General features: G+C 40.9%; 1 protein-coding gene across 2 annotated transcripts in view; it reads left to right on the top strand.

Annotated features, from left to right (window-relative positions):
* The window catches only part of mtrr (5-methyltetrahydrofolate-homocysteine methyltransferase reductase), a 173,934-nt gene extending 157,822 nt beyond the window's left edge, over positions 1 to 16,112 (top strand). Inside the window, exons 15-16 of one of the 2 annotated variants that reach the window (XM_085988248.1) lie at positions 5,165 to 5,351; positions 8,351 to 16,112. In XM_085988248.1, coding sequence (XP_085844374.1) covers positions 5,165 to 5,309 — 145 coding nt within the window. In that variant the 3' untranslated portion in view covers positions 5,310 to 5,351; positions 8,351 to 16,112. Of the gene's footprint in view, positions 1 to 5,164 lie in introns of both variants that reach the window. The other variant, XM_085988246.1, reaches the window with a different exon arrangement.
* Positions 16,113 to 16,917: the final 805 nt, after the last annotated feature.

Below are 16,917 nucleotides of genomic sequence, written 5' to 3'. Positions count from 1 at the left end.
ACTTAGAAGCTTATCTACAGTAATAACTGTTTGTCTAGTTTAGAGTGTATTTTCCAGAGTCCAGGCTTGCAGTGTAATTTGGGAGGAACAATCAAGTCTCCTATAATTCTTGTGGTGTGAGAGACCTGGTCAAAAGATGGCCCCACCAAATGTGAAACAGTAGTGCTGGACAGGGCTGAATAACCACAATGCAAGTGTGCTGCACTTGCGATTTGAAATTTGAATTCCAATTAACATTGGCATTTGCATGGCAATTTGCTGGCTGGTGTGGAGGAGGGAAGAGAAACAATTTCAGGGGAAGAGAATATCATGATCTTCACACACAAATTTAGACTGCTCATTGAAGAACGGGGAAGACCAAATTGTATCTGTGGAAGTGACAATGTCCCATGTTCTAGGCCAATAAAGGACAGTATGAATACAGAGGAATTGTAATAAAGGTTGTGGTGGCCCATGAACACTGTATTGACACATATATAAGGGGAGAATTCCCACTTTGATGCTCCAGGCACATGTCAGGAATGCACATGAAGAAATGTGTTTTGGTCCTCCCCTTCCATGATCTACAGTCCATCAGTTTTAATGGATAGGAACTCACTGAGCTTTTCAATAAAGCCATGCTGCCATTTTATGTACCTTTAAAATTGTACTTTATGCAATATATTTTGGAGCAGAAATTCCAATCCCTACAGGTGTGTACGCGGTATGTACCCACCAGTAGGGACATTGGAAATGCCGGTTTTAGGCATGCACTGCGCATGCGCTGGAAACCGGCATTTCCAATCTGTCAAGAAAGCTCTTGACGATCCCCCGGCTGCCCTAGAGCAGGGCCTCTGCGGGTGGAGAGTTCCATTTTTTGGAGACCCTTCGCCGCAGAAAACACTTACAATTCTTGCGCCTGGTAAAAGCAGGCGCAAGGCCTGCTTTTACCAGGATAAGAGTTGAAAAAAGTTTTAAAAAAATTCCACTGATTTATCATTTAAAAATACTTTAAAGAAAGGTAAGTTTATTTTTAGCCCCGTTAAAAAGTTTAATTATTTTTTCAAAAATTTAAATTTTTGTTTAAAATAGTTAATCTATGTAGTTTCAAGTCATTTTAAAATTGTGATTTAAAAAAAATGTATTTAAAGTTTTGGGGGTGATCTCCATTCATATATTTGCCAGGTCTTCCTGTCAAATGTATGAATGGAGATTCCCTTCTCTGATTGGCTCCCCTTGACCCACGTGATCCCAGGGACGCTGCGAACTACCTGCACCTCTGGGATACGTGGGCCCTGCGCACCGGCAGTTTGGAGAGGCCCAGGAATGGAACTCTGTGCCTCCCGGGAGCCCTCGGGTAAGGGCGCAGAATTTTCCAGATCGCAGCCCTCCGCCCGCGGGAGGCCTGCGAACGGAATTCCTGGGCCTTTAAGTTTTTCCATTTCTTCAGGATTTTTACCTGTGCCAGAACTGATGGGTAGACCAGTTTCTCATAACTTATGGACCTAATTTGAAGGCATAAAAAAGCATCAGAAAGTAGGACAGAAGGGTCTGGTGGGGAATGAGTGATGGTTTCAACCAGGCTGCTTTCGGAAGCTGACTTGGGAGATGGGAGTATATTTTATTAAATCAAGTTTGGTATAAACTAGAAAGGGATGTACAGTATTACATAGGATATACGGCACAGAAACAGGCCATTTGGCCCAACCAGTCCATGCCGGTGTTTATGCTCCACACGAGCCTCCTCCCGTCTTTCCTCATCTAAATCTATCAGCATAACCCTCTATTCCCTTCTCCCTCATATACATATCTAGCCTCCCCTTAAATGCATTATGCTATTTGCTTCAACCACTCCCTGTGGTAGCGAGTTACACATTCTCACCACTCTTTGGATAAAGAAGTTTCTTCTGAATTCCCTATTGGATTTCTTGATGACTATCTTATATTGATGGCCTCTAGTTATGCTCTTCCCCACAAGTGGAAACATTCACTCTGTATCCACTCGAGCAAAATTTTCCATAATTTTAAAGACCTCTAGCTATTGGGTCACCCCTCAGCCTTCTGCACTTTTTTTTAAATAGCATTATTTGTTTGGGTTGATATTTATTTTGGTAATAAAGATATTGTTTGAAGTTGGTTTTTTTTGCCTTGATTTTCTGTTGGGCTATTTGTGTTTTTTGGACAGTACCCAGGTAAACTTAGCATATCCGCTACTTTCCATTACTAATTGAAAATGTTAAATTTTAAATTAATGTTTTCTCTTGCAGCATTCAGAAATTTAGTGCTAATAATAATAAATGCTGTCGGAGGGAGCGAGGGAAGGGAAAGATGGAGGGCTGGCCAGCCCAGGCGAGATGGGAAAACTAAAGTGTTTATTTTTTCTTAAAAGTAAATCTTTGAAAACCCTGATTGCAAATGCATGACAGTTTCAAAAAGTAGCAATATGGACTGCTTCTGTTGAAAATATATATGGGGAACAAAGCAGTATTTCCATCTCCCCAGATGAACTGCCTGCTGTTAGCATTGTTTATAAATCTGCTTTCAGTTCTGTAAACTTGTCTCCAGTTTATAGCATTGAAATGAAAGTAATAGTGATTGTGCTGTAGTTGGCTTTCAAAATAGTGATTGCTCTGTATCATGTGATGGTAATCACAACATTGTCACATTTAATATTCTATGATGAGCTCCAACACTTACCTAGAGTTGGATTGAAATCATTGGCCCAGAAATTCCAGAACGGGGCTTGCAGCGCGTGCAAGCCCCGTATTTGCACTTACCCCGCGCTCGTGCCGATCAGCTTCTGGGACGCCTGAACTTGCAGAAATAGAAAGCACATTCCCGGGCAGCGTATGACGTCACGCCGCCCAGGAGTGCAGCCAGCGCGAAGCCAGGAGCGTGCAGTGTAAGTGAGACACGCCCCTTGAGGTCTCAGTTTCACTGGACACGCCCCCAATGTTTCTGTCAAGCTGCTAAGGATTTTTACATGCAAAGCAGCAGTTTAAATAGGTTTTTGGAAGTTTTTTGAAGATTTTGGTAACTTTTATAAACTTTTTAAAATGTTTACATTATTTTGAGTAATCTGAAGTAGTTTTAAAGAGAATTAAAGCAATTTAAAGACTTTTAAAAGCCCTAAAAGAATTTTTTTAATTCCATTTATTTATTTAGCAATGTCGTCGTCATACGTGTCTTCACACTGTTCCCTTTGGGGAACTGTATGAAGTGGTGGAAGGATTTATGGCCATGATTAACGCTCATTCCGTGACCGTAACCATCTTTGAACCAGCCATTAGGGCGGTTAGTCCTATGGCGGGAGGGTTTTACGGGCTCCCACAAGCTATACAAGGAGGGGGGGCCACCCACACCCACGGACGCAAATATCCCACTGGATGTCAACCCAGAATTTAGAGCCGGAGCTCCGACTCCACTTGCCGGGACTGTCTGGAGCGGGGTTCGAAACCCTACCCTGATCTGGCCCAGCGGTGGGGATCCTACCGCTATGACAAAGGCCCAATCCAAGTAGCAACGTGAAATGGCAGCATAGGGCTCCAGTCACGGGGAGGGAAAAGGCGCAGGAAACGTATGGGTGTCACCTTTTGTGCGGAGTGGGCCTTTTGCGCAGCAGTAAGCATCCCCGCCGCTGGGCCAGAAGGAGTAGGGTTTTGAACCCCACTCCAGACAGTCCCGGCAAGTGGAGTCGGAGCTCCAACTTTAAATTCTGGGTGGACATCCAGCGGGATACTTGCGTCCGTGGGTGTTGGTGGCCCCCCCCCCCTCAGATGGGTTGTGGGAGCCCGTAAAACCCTCCCGCCATAGGACTAACCACCCTAATGGCTGGTTCAAAGATGGTTACGGTCACGGAATGAGCGTTAATCACGGCCATAAATCCTTCCACCACTTCATACAGTTCCCCAAAGGGAACAGTGTGAGGATATGTACGATGATGACCTCTTGCGCAATGCACCTCCTTGGACCCTCAGTCGCAGATGCGAGGGGGCAAGTCGTGCAATTGTTAAATTTTTTATTTTATTGACATGTAAAATGTTGGCCCAGTAATTCCCTTCCAAATGCGCTAGTACGGTCGGGGTACTTACGCATCTGGCCGGATGAAATGCCGGTTTTCAGCATGCACAGTGCATGTGGGGAAAACCGGCATTTCCTGTCCTCTGAACGAAGGGGTTCAGAGGCAGAACGCGTGCGACTGCACAGGCAGCGCGTGCGCAGTATAATTCGTCGCTTTCATTAATGCTTTCAGTGAGGTCCAGTCATTACAACTTACACATGAAAAAAGCATGGGTACAGTTGCTCCAGAGGCTGCGGAGGAAGATATTTATTATCGTGGAGCTTCTGAAAGTATGTATGTCTGTATATATTCCTTTGCGTGTTATGTATATATTCCTTTACTTATGTGTATGAATGTATTATTTAATTATGACTTTCAGAGAAAGTAACTTATTGGAAAATCATAATTAAAAATATACATTCATACACATTAGTAAAGGAATATAAAACATACATACATATACGTAAAGGAATATATGTGGACATACATACATAACTCATTCTCACATTCCATTCACACAGCCACAATTGCTCCTTCTACCTACCGTTCTGAAAACCCGTTGAAAAAAAAAATTGAAGTTTAAAACTTACTTAAAATTTCTTACAATAACTTCCCTCCCTTTCCCAAACCTAAATATTGCATTTCATAAGCTCCTCCATAAAATATATCTCCTTCCCCAGCCAATGAACAACTTTACACTTGCTTTTTTCACGTGTAAGTTCTAGGGACTTACCCTCACTGATTCCATCAGTGAAATCTACAAAGTTCACTGCGCAAGCGCTGCCTGTGCAGTCGCACACGCTGTGAATAGACCTCAGGTCTGGAAATGCCGGCGTTCCCCGCATGCGCTGTTCCTGCTGAACGCCGGCATTTCCAACGGCCAGATGCGTGAGTAACCCGACCGTACTCACGCTTCTGGCCTGGAATTTCTGGCCCCTTAACTCTTTCTGTCCCCAACTTGTTCTCCACTCCCCTCCCCCAAAAAAGATTCTTAATTGTTCAAACTGTATGCATTATCCATGCCCAGTGAGTATTGCCTATCTGCAGTTTGAGTTTTGTAACATCCAGAAGAATTGTATCTGAGACTAGAGTATTTTACTGATTTTATTTTTGTTCTTTAAACAGAGATGGAAAGAATATGGCTAAAGATGTGGCCAATACGCTGACTGAGATTATATCAGAAAAGCTGGGAGTGGATACTCTAGAAGCCATGAAAATTATAGCCAACCTACGGGAAGAGAAACGCTACCTACAGGATGTCTGGAGTTAACTGTGTCTGGAGAGAAGGAAACAGAACCGACTTAAAAAAAAAGTATTTTCTCCACAGAAACTAGATACATTTTAAAAAGGTGCAAAACGATGATAATTATTGGAATGAGTGTTAGAAAGACACTGTCTTCATGGACAAAGTGCTTGGCAATTTTTCTTTTGAAGAACAGTCAGCACAGCTCCTTTCAAAAACATCATGTGAATAATGTGGTGATGCCCCTCCTCTTGATGAACATCACTCCGACAATGTTTAGAAACAAATAATGAAAGATTGTCAAACAACTTTTCACATGATGCTCTTTCAAATGGGCAAAGATGTTTTTAGCACTGCCATTAGAAGTTGCTGCAATATGACTATTTTTCTGCTCTTTGATAAAACCCAATATGCCATCCAGCAGCATTTTATCTGCCTTAATATAATCTCTTACTGCCATGTTTGACTAAGGCAGTGTAAATACATTTATTTATGCAATTTTTAAATTATGCCTTTTAAAGCACCTTTATGGTAAGGTTGAGTTAGTTATATGAGACATAGAAATATAATTGAAGACTCCATAGAACTTTGATTAAGTGATATGTTATTGCTGAGATCTGCACAAACGCCAGCATTTTCAGTACATCTACGTCTTGTTATGCAAATAGCGCGAAGTTTAGAAATTCTCAGGATTAGTCATGAAACGTTGCGTTTTGTCACATTACTTGCCTTACTAACATTTTGTTCACTATGCTGTCCTTATTCTCTACCTTTGGTACCAGGTTATTTTTATTCATCATAAAAAAGGCAATAGTGTTGCACGAAATACATCTCTATGGCATTAGGCTCAATATTAACTTTTGTGATCACTGAAATTGTAGCCTTTGTGGACCTTCAGCAAAGGAAATGCATAATCTTTACATATTTTGTTTCATTATCTTTGTAACAGCAGAGCACGTATATGAGATCTTGTATAGGAACAGGAGTAGGCCATTCAGACCCTTGAGCCTGTTCCGCCATTCAATGAGATCATGGCTGATCTGCGATCAAACTCCATATACCCTTTGGCCCATATCCCTTCATACCTTTGGTTAACAAAAAGCTATCAATCTCCGATTTACAATTAACCATTGATCTAGCATCAACTGCCGTTTGTGGAAGAGAGTTCCAAACTTCTACCACCCTTTGTGTGTAGAAGTATTTCCTAATTTCACTCCTGAAAGGTCTGGCTCTAATTTTTAGACTATACCCCCAGTCCTAGAATCCCCAACCAGTGGAAATAGTTTCTCTCTATCTACCCTATCTGTTCCCCTTAATATCCTGAAAACTTCGATCAGATCACCCCTTAACCTTCTGAATTCTAGGGAATACAACTTTAATTTGTGTAATCGCTCCTCGTAACTTAACCCTTGAAGTCCAGGTATCATTCTGGTAAACCTACACTGCACTCCCTCCAAGGCAAATATATTCTTCCTAAGGTGTGTTGCCCAGAACTGCTCACAGTACTCCAGGTGTGGTCTAACCAGGGTTTTGTATAGCTGCAGCATAACTTCTGTCCCCTTGTACTCTAGTCCTCTAGATATAAAGGCCAGCATTCCATTAGCCTTTTTGACTATTTTCTGTACCTGTTCACGACATTTTAATGATCCACGTACCTGAACTCTTTGGACATCCACTGATTTTAGTTTTTTACCATTTAGAAAGTACCCTGTTCTGTCCTTTTTAGGTCAAAGTGGATGACCTCACATTTGCTTACATTGAAATCCATTTGCCACAGTTTTGCCCATTCACTTAATCTATCGATATCCCTTTGTAATTTTATGCTTTCATCGACACTGCCTACAATGCCGCCTATCTTTGTGTCATCGGCAAATTTGGATATCTGACTTTCTATGCCATCATCTAAGTCGTTAATAAATATTGCGAATAGTTGAGGCCACAAAACAGATCCCTGTGGGACACCACTAGTCACATCCTGCCAATTTGAGTACCTGCCCATTATACCTACTCTCTGTCTCCTGCCGCTCAGCCAATTTCCTAACCAGGTCAATAATTTTCCCTCAATTCCTTGGGCTTAATACTTAGATAACAGTCTCTTATGTGGGACTTTAATTAAATGCCTTCTGGAAGTCTATATAAATAACATCCATAGACATTCCCTTGTCCACTACTTTAGTCACCTCTTCAAAACATTCAATCAGGTTTGTCAGGCATGACCTACCTTTCAAAAATCCATGCTGGTTTTCTCTGATCAACTGAAAATTTTCAAGGTGTTCAGTCACCCTATCCTTAATTATAGCCTCTAGCAATTTCCCAACAACAGGTGATAGGCTAACTGGTCTATAATTCCCTGGTTTCCCCCTCTCGCCATTCTTAAATAGCGGAGTGACATGCGCAATCTAAAGGGATTTTTCCTGAATCTAGAGAACTTTGGAAGATTATAGTTAGGGCATCTGCATTGTGCTCACCTACTTCCTTTAAAACCCTGGGATGGAAACCATCTGGTCCTGGGGATTTGTCACTCTTTAGTGCCATTATTTTCTTCATTACTGTTAATCTACTTATGTTAATTTTATTCAGTCCCTGTCCCCGATTCAATGTTAGTTTCTTTGGAATTTCCGGCACACTGTCAGTATTTACAGTAGAACAGGATAGAGTAATTATTCAACATGTCTGTCATTTCCCCATTGTTATTGACAAGATCACCACTTTCAGTTTTTAAGGGGCCAACATTGCTCCTGACTACCCTCTTTTTTCCTAATGTAACTGTAAAAATTATTCATATTGATTTTGATATCCCTTGCAAGTTTCTTTTCATACTCCCTTTTTGTAGCTTTTACTATCTGTTTTATGATCCTTTGCTGTTCTTTGTATCTTTCCCATGCTATTTTTTGCATTTTTGTAAGCCCTTTCCTTTACTTTTATGCTGTCCCTCACCTCTAGTTGTCCATGGCTATTTTTTTTGGCAAGTAGAGCTCTTGCCCCTCAGGGGTATAAAGTGGTTCTGTAATGTTAAATTCTTTTTTAATCATTTCCCACTGATCTTCTGTCATTTTACCCATTAACAGGTTCGCCAAGTTTACTGTGGACAGTCTCTGCCTCATCCCGTTGAAGTCGACCGTACCTAAATCTAGAATCTTAGTAGCTGTTTTGTGTTTCTCCCTTTCAAACGCTACGTTGAACTTGATCATGTTATAATCGCTATTGGATAAATGTTCACACACAGTTAGGCTGTTAACTAAATCTGGCTCATTACTAAATCTAATATGGCTTGCCTCCTTGTTGCCTCTAGGACATACTGTTGTAGTAAACTATCCTGGACACACTCAAGAAATTCACTACCTTTCTGACAGGTGCTAGTCTGCTTTTCCCAATCTATATGAAAGTTAAAATCCTCCATTAAAACCACTCTGCCTTTGCTACACGCTTGTCTAATCTCTGCATTTATATAATCTAGTATTTCAGAGCTGCTACCAGGGGGCCGATGCACAACTCCCACTACAGTCTTAGATCCTTTCCTATTTCTTAATTCAACCCATAAGGTCTCCACTGGCTGTTTACCTCTCTCTAAATTCTCTCTCATCATTGAAGTGATTTCATCCTTGATCACCACGGCTATTCCTCCCCCTCTGCCATTTTCCCTCTCTGTCCTGTAGACCTTTTCACCTGGTATATTTAGTTCCCAGTCCTGACCGTCTTGTAACCATGTCTCAGTAATGGCTACCATGTCATACCCTCCAATTCGAATTCATGCCTGCAATTCATTCAATTTATTCCTTATACTCCGTGCGTTTGTATAAAGAACGTTTATTTGGGCCACACACCTTAGCCTGTCCTTCAGTTTTACTCGCGTGTTTCGTATTTCTCTCTCCTGGTTTAATCGCTTTACATCTTTTAGTTTATATTCATTCTTGGATTCAATACATCATTTTAACATTGGTAGAGGGATAAAACGTGAAGATCATAATGGTCCTTTGAATTTTAATACGAGCACTATTATGAAATTCTATTTTTTCCTCCCCCCCACCCCCCCCACCCTGTTAACTATTTCAGTTTTAGGTTTGTGTTCCTGTGTGTTTGTCTCAAACAGCTAAACGTATTTTTTGTTTAGAGAGTGTGTGTGCGTGTTGATGTTTGTGATCATTAAAAAAATTTTTATCTCTGTAAAAACATTCATAATCTTTTAGCATGTTTCAAGTCTGCATATGCCTGAAAATTCTACACATGGATGTTTTACATGTGACCTCTGTTCTGTTGAGAATAGTTACCATTGGATGCAGTTACACTTCAGTCATCAAAGAACTTGAATAATATGGGTATGACCAGCTGAGGAGAAATTTATTTGCACGCAAAACATTTTGGGGAAAACTTTTACTGATTGGAAATTGAACAGCAATACTTGGACTACACAATTCAAGATTAAAACTAATACCATGGCCCGGATTTTGCGGTCAGCGGCAAAGGAACAGTGCTCGCCGTTCACTGCGTTGACAGCTGCCCACAGAGTTTTCGGGGGCTTTTGAGTGGCAACTTGCTGTCATCGGGCGTCTAATCCAGCGTGGCGCCCTCTACAGGAGATCTGTGGCATGTGTGAGCAAAGAAAGCAACAGCGTGGCTCTTCAACCAGTTAGATTGAAGAATCCTTACTGAGACAGGCAGTCTAAACCAAGAAGTACAAATCTGATTTAAATCATGTCGAGAGAGCAAAGTAAAGAGAGGGAAAGAAGGATGGGATTAAGGGACAGAAAGCAAAAGTGGAAAAAAAGATAATTTAAAAAATCTCCAACACTAATTAAATTCTGAAGGAATGAAACTCCATGGCAGAGAGGTTGTTTGGCAGTAAATATGACTTATCACGCTGTTAAAAATTCACTTACACCTGAATGCACCAGCCCTAACTTTTTCTGCTGTGTTTAGTGGGTAACTAGTGGGTATGTACCGCAATTTCACGCCCTTACACGAATCTATTGGCAAGGTACCAGTATAGCGTAGCCTGTGGAGGAACAGGGTAACTCGGACAGCAACTTACAGATTGCCGCGTTTAACCGCATATTCAGACTCCGCAAGTTTTATAATGACGATGAGCACTGTTAGCCTCACCATTATTCTCGACAGCAAAATCTGGACCATTGTGTTTGCAACATTCGCAATGGCGCGGGCTGCCTCAGGGTAAACCAATCTTGCAGCGGAGATCTCGAGCCGGTTTTAGGCTCCTCATTTGCATATGAACGAACCTCGTGCTTCAGGCCTGGGTAAAAGACACCTTTTATTTGTCCTTACCCAATATGACAGGCGACACACTTCCATTTGGAAATGCGTATGTGCTTTCTGCCCGCCATTTTAGGGACTTGAGAGGCGGCTGCGCAGCATAATTTCTAGGCCCGAGTCCAGAAGCAGAGGATGGTGTTTCTCTGCAGCCTGATAACCAGGAATACAATAGACCATCACTAGGTGCAGATAGATTTTGTTGAATGCAGAAGTAATGGCGTTGAGCAGGATGAACTTCCTGAATTAATTTGATTCTTCTACTAGCTTTTCCAGACATCTTTGCCTCTTGTTTACCCCAGCATAGTGGCAATATCCATCTTTAGTATAATAAAGTACATCATCCACAAAACACGCTTCAAAATTATTTAAAAATTGAGGGTATTTTTGAAATTTGAACACATTTTCTATTCTCTCAAAATTGGATTATTTATAGTGTAATATGTTAAACAGTCACAGAATTGTAAAAGACAGATATTCTCAAATAAAACCTCATTCATTCAATGTTATTAGCTACTTATTACTCAGTGGATAATTGCCTTTTGTCAATGTTCCTCACTTCTTCCTCCTATATGAATAACCAAAATGAATGTGTGCATAGTGGCGTTTCAAAGATGACCTCTGGATTGTTGAATTAAAGGGGTGCTCTTGAATGAAATTAATCTGTCCTTTTTCTCCACAGCACTGCCTGCAGTAGTAGGGCTGGCAACCAGACTCTTCAAACTGAGTACAAAAGCAAAATACTGCGGCTGCTGGAAGTCTGAAATAAAAAATAGAAAATGCTGGAAATACTCAGTGTGATAAAAATAATAACTTCCGGGAAGTTATGTCATCACTTCCTGTGAACTATGAACTATGAACTGTGTACATACCTCACTTCCTGTCATGTGTCACTTCCTGTTGGACTGGTATAAATACTGGTCTGTTCAGTATTGTAAGAGGCTTCTACCAGAGGCATGGTAAAGACCTCTCTTGTATATAGTGTGTTTATAAGTTACTTAAAGCTTACTTTAAAGTTACTTGATGGTAAGCCTCCTTTTTCTTACATCACTCAGCAGGTCAGGCAGCTGCTGTAGAGCGAGAAACGAGAGTTAACGTTTCAGGTGGATGTCCTTTCGTCAGAACTGGCAAAGGGTCATCGACCTGAAACTTTAACTCTGTTTCTCTCTCTACAGATGTTGCCTGACTTGCTGAGTATTGCTAGCATTTTCTGTTTTTCTTCAAACTGAGTGCTTGGAATAAAGTCAACAATAAATTACAGGAAACTCTCTTTTAACCAGCACCTAAATATCCAGAAATCTCTCTTAACCGGCAAAATTCAGGAGTAGGTTCAGGTAAGTTTTACTATAAGTGGCCGTAGGTTCAGGTAAGTTTTACTATAAGTGGCCGTGTAACCGGGGTTCCTGGATCTGTGGCCTTGTAACCGGGGTTCCTGCACCTGTGGCCGTGTACGGGGCTCTCATACCTTGGTAAGTATACCTCTCTGTAATGCAGACTTTTTGATCAACCGGCACCACGCTGGTCCCGTCAGTGCCGGATAAAAAAGAGTTTCCTGTATGTGATGAGGTGTTAATTTTTCACTCTTCCAGGAATGTGTGTGCAGCAGGTCTGCTTTGCATGTTTAATTCCTTCACCAGACAGTATGAAGAGGAAACTGCATATTATATGCCAATTGTCCAGTATCTGGCAAGCTATTGCCCGGAATTTGCGGTGGGTAATAACAGCAAACGATATCTAATGTGTTTGCTGTTATTGCCCCTTGAAAACTGACTGCAACTTCAGGATGTAGCACATGTGCATCCTAACGTGGAAATTCTTAAGTTGCGGTCAGTCATTCACTGCTCTGACACTGGCTGCGCTGTTGAACACAGCTCCCAAAGATGAAAGACCATTGTCTAATCCTATATGCCACCGAATTACATTGTCCCATCTCCTAACATCAGGTTTGCTTTAGGTGACAATTGCAGAGGATGTAAAACAGGCTTATTGCATGGCCTGCTTCCAGACCACAACCAAGCTTTTCCACCACTTTATCAATGGCTTTAAATCTTTCTATGTGGGGGACACCTAGAAATAATAGCAAACTCCTGTGGATTTGCGGAAAGATGACTTGATTTACATCCTGCAACCTGATGCCCTCTAGTAATGAGCTTTTTATCTCTCCCAGATGCCCAACTCCCTTCTTTATCTCATTATGGTCTCAGATGATGTATTTGAGACATGCTTTCACTTGCTGTCTCCCTCTGCCTCATCTCTCACACCCTGTCACGCAGTTATGCTTGCACTTTACCTCGCCTCTAGTAGTTATGACTTTACAGACCGCCTGATAACCTCTTGGAAAAACTTTTCTCTACCTCTAGCTAAAATTGCAGCAAAAAAGCTTGGAATATATCTTTTAAAAATACTTTGACAAATAGTTTTGCTTCTACAAATTATCCAGTACAAAATATATTAGGAACCCTAGGATAAATATAATAAAACCTACTCCACATACTCCAGAATGAACCCTGAGAATTCATTAGTTCTACAGACTGCTGTTGTGGCTGTTTTAAAATGGGACAGGAAACCACAGATAAGAACCTCCCCTACTTCTGCTTTATTATCCACCAATCCCCTTTTTTTCCCTTCTGTGATTAAATTGGTTTATTTTCCTTGTAAGAATGTGTGGCATGAGAGCACATTAATCTCTCTAGGAATTAGTTTACCCTATGGCAATAGTATATTCAAAAGGAATTAAAACAACCAAAATATCAGTAATTAATTGATAAAATACATATTCAGCACTCTGCAGTGTCACAATGTGATATGCAAATGAATTAGCTACTGTTTGTTTAACGTGCTCACATCTGTTCATTTAATGGATCACTTCTAAATAGTTCTTTATGAAATAATTTTCTCATTAGAACCTATAGGGAATTAATTGGTGTCTTGGCCGTCATGTCTGTTATGGGATGTACTAACTGATTTATAGTTTTTGTTTAAAGTTCTTATTGAATTGATTCTGGTTACCAGAATGCTATTTTGCTGTTCTAATGTTAACTGGAAGAAAATAAGACTGATGCAAATGGAAATAGAGGATAATTATGTCCAGGAGACATTTTATTCAAACCTAGGTTTATATTGGTCAAACAAGTGAATAGCACAGTATGTAGAAACTGTTGGCCAATTGACACTGCGTTAGGGTTGCCAATCCTCCAGGATTGGCCTGGAGTCTCCAGGAATTGAAGATTAATGTCCAGGACACTGCTGCGAGCAACCCTGGAGAGAAATTATTGGGGTATTAAATTTTTTTTTCGTTTTCTTTGAGCACTTCTGTTTATTAGTTATAAAAATTTTGGAGATGGGGGAAAAAGGCTGTTTGACTGATGGTCAACAATTATCCAGTTGGGTAATGAAGAGTCTTATTGCTTTCCAATTGATGTGGGAAGGCAGGGTACTGTTAGGAAGAATGTTTTGGGCTACCAATGGTGGAGTGTGGGGGCGGGGCAGTTGGAGGCAGGAGGTCATATGATGAAACCTCCTGGAATACATTCAACCAGAGTTGGCAACTCTGCACCGAGTATGGACATGACTCCCATTGTTGTAAATACAGGGTTAATTCTGAGAGAAATTGACATCCCTAGAATCTGGCAAGCATTTCAAAGCTAAGCTGTTCAATTTGGAAGATGGATTGTATGGCCTTGAAGCAGGGATTCAAGCCCAGCTTAACTGTACTTGTTGTCAGGCGGGTACGCCCCACCCCAACTGATTATATTAGCATGAACTAAGAAATGAACAAGAAGGATTGCGCCTTTAAACTTCTCAGTGATTGCATCTGAGATTTATTTGAAAAATAACCCCAGATCCTATTCTGGATCTAAAAGTCCACAAAATGAAATTGAGTGCATGTGTTTTATGAATCTCGGGCTAGATATAGTAGTCCTGAAACTCCTGCAGCATAAAAATTGTAGATTATGCGGGAGGAGGGGAAAGGAATTTGGGGCAGGCCCTGATTTTGCTGGATTTCTGCGCCTGATCTAAAATTCTCATGGGGGTAGGGGAGGGTGTTGGAAGCCACTTCTTGTGTCCAAGTCCTCTATGTCCTGACGTCCTTGCAAAAGGCAGGACTGACTGAGTAGCATCAGTTGTTCACAATCTCCAGTACCTGATTTTTTCCCCCCCAGTTCCATGTGCAGCACATTGATTTGAAATTAATGGAAAGCTACTGCCAAAGTCATTTAATTTTTTAAGATCATTTGCTGGTCAGTTGGAATGGCTCCCCCTCCCGTAATAGAGCAACAGGTCCGAAAATCCCCCTCCCCCAGGGATGGACACTCGGGAAGCATCTTAAATGTGCAGATGCCCATCCCCTTCATGAATAAGACCCTGCTGTGAGATTTAGAACTGGGTCAATGCCAGACCAGACAGGCAGACAAGCCTCCCAGCCACACTTACAGTGGTGCAGTGGCCTGTCAGAAACGTCAAAGACTCAATTTTGTGCCACAAGATAGAAATGGATGAGGGTGACCATTTGGCCTCTCCTAGCTTGTTCATACAGAAAAACCCTATGGTCCATTATCACAGCATTCAACTGTTTCTTAAATTATTTATGGTTTTTGCTTCCTCTGACTTACCTGGAAGTCTTTTCCATATGTTGCTTACCCCAGAAAATGCACAAAACATCTTGTTGCAACTTGATATTTTTAGGATTTAAATTATATTTGGGATTTTTGACCTGACAACATCTGTTTTACACTAAATTCATGCACAAGCTGAGGTATAATTTTCTGGCATTTATTTTTGTTTGTTTTTATATTTAAATCTATTATGCCAAGAAACAAAAGATAAATAGACCGAAGTGTTCAGAAGCTCAAGCAATTAGTGAGTCTCAGTATGTGTTTGAGTCCAGTGGTGATCCACCCCTCAGATTCACTCCCTCAGTAGTGTGAGTTCCATCAGTTCATGGATGGGTAACTGAATGGCGCATCACGTGAGAGCTCAGATTGTTTGAAAGGTGTTTCTTGATTATATGGATCAAAAATAGAGATGCTAAATTCCATTCCTGATATTGTCCTGTCCTTTCAATTGAAAGAGATGACACCATAGTTAATAACCTGCAAAGAGAAAAAAGAAACAAAAAGAATATCTGAAAATAAATGAAACCGGACCTGGCTCAGTAAAAGGTTTTGATTGTTAACATGTTACACTGTGAATGTTTGCATTTATTTTTTTTAAATCACATCGTCTTAACTGACATAAAATGATACAAGAGACTGAATAAAGGAAAAATATTAAACAAATGCTGTGCTTTGTCAAATCCTGGAATGAGTGCATCTGTACTGATGAGATGTTGGAGAGCTGCCCCATACTTTCTTGCAGATAAGAATGGTGCAGAGCGAATTTAACTCTGTTTTCCGGTCATGTTATGCACCACTGATTGTTGGCTGAAGGCGAGATAGTCTGTTTATAACAGTGATTGGAAAAATACCAACAGTTCAAAGTTTTAGCCTCCAGCTTATATTTTCAGCCTTTCTGGTTTGTAAGATTAAATGTGTGTGGCAGGACCAAAGACCTTGCAAGGGCTCAAAAATGATTTACAGTTGCTTTGTCCTAACACGCATTGTTATTTTTTTCTGCCAGGAAAAATCTGTTTTGGCTAAATTCCTGATTAAATAGAAATGTAACTTGACAGGATTACTTTAAATAGAAGTGCCTGGTTTAAGATGACATGGAAGCATAACTGTACACTGTAGAACGTTACCCAGGTAATATTATACATCACTGTATGCTCCTAACACACAACTGAGCTTGTGGATACTGAAGTCTTTTTAATCCGCAGAGCACTTACAAAACATATCTTCTAATGGATACAGTAGTGTAGGATGCCTACATCCCCACGATGGATATAGCTTGCATTTGAATATGTTTTATTTAAGTAAAATGTTAAATATTACAATACTGAATTAGGGAACAGGAAGGAATTGTAAGACATTTTTTATTTCATCGTACTCTTGGAATAAATGTCTACAATCCTACTCTTTCTATAGTAAACATATCTTCTAATGGATACAGTAGTGTAGGACGCCCACATCCTACTCTTTCTATAGTCGACATCTGGAGGCAGAAATACTTTCTCAGCAAGTTAGACATCAGTTAGGTGCTCATTTATGCTGCAGACTTGTATAAGAACTAAAGCTGGGATTTTAACACCAGGAGGGAGTTGTGTGGGCAGGAACTGAGGAGGGCGGGAAACAGGCATGCCCTCTGTAGTGTGAGGCCAGGGAAATGTTAAACATTGGACCTTATTTGCATAGGGCCCATCAATCTCCCACCCCGTGGAAAGCGCTGACTGGCCAATGGGCAGAGCAGGAGATTAGGTGCAGGAAGCTGC

This window comes from Somniosus microcephalus, chromosome 5 (genome assembly GCF_052327205.1).
Source record: "Somniosus microcephalus isolate GS21.2 chromosome 5, FLI_Smic_1.0, whole genome shotgun sequence".
Classification (NCBI taxonomy): Eukaryota; Metazoa; Chordata; class Chondrichthyes; order Squaliformes; family Somniosidae; genus Somniosus; species Somniosus microcephalus.
This window is presented reverse-complemented; position numbering and strand designations above follow the sequence as displayed.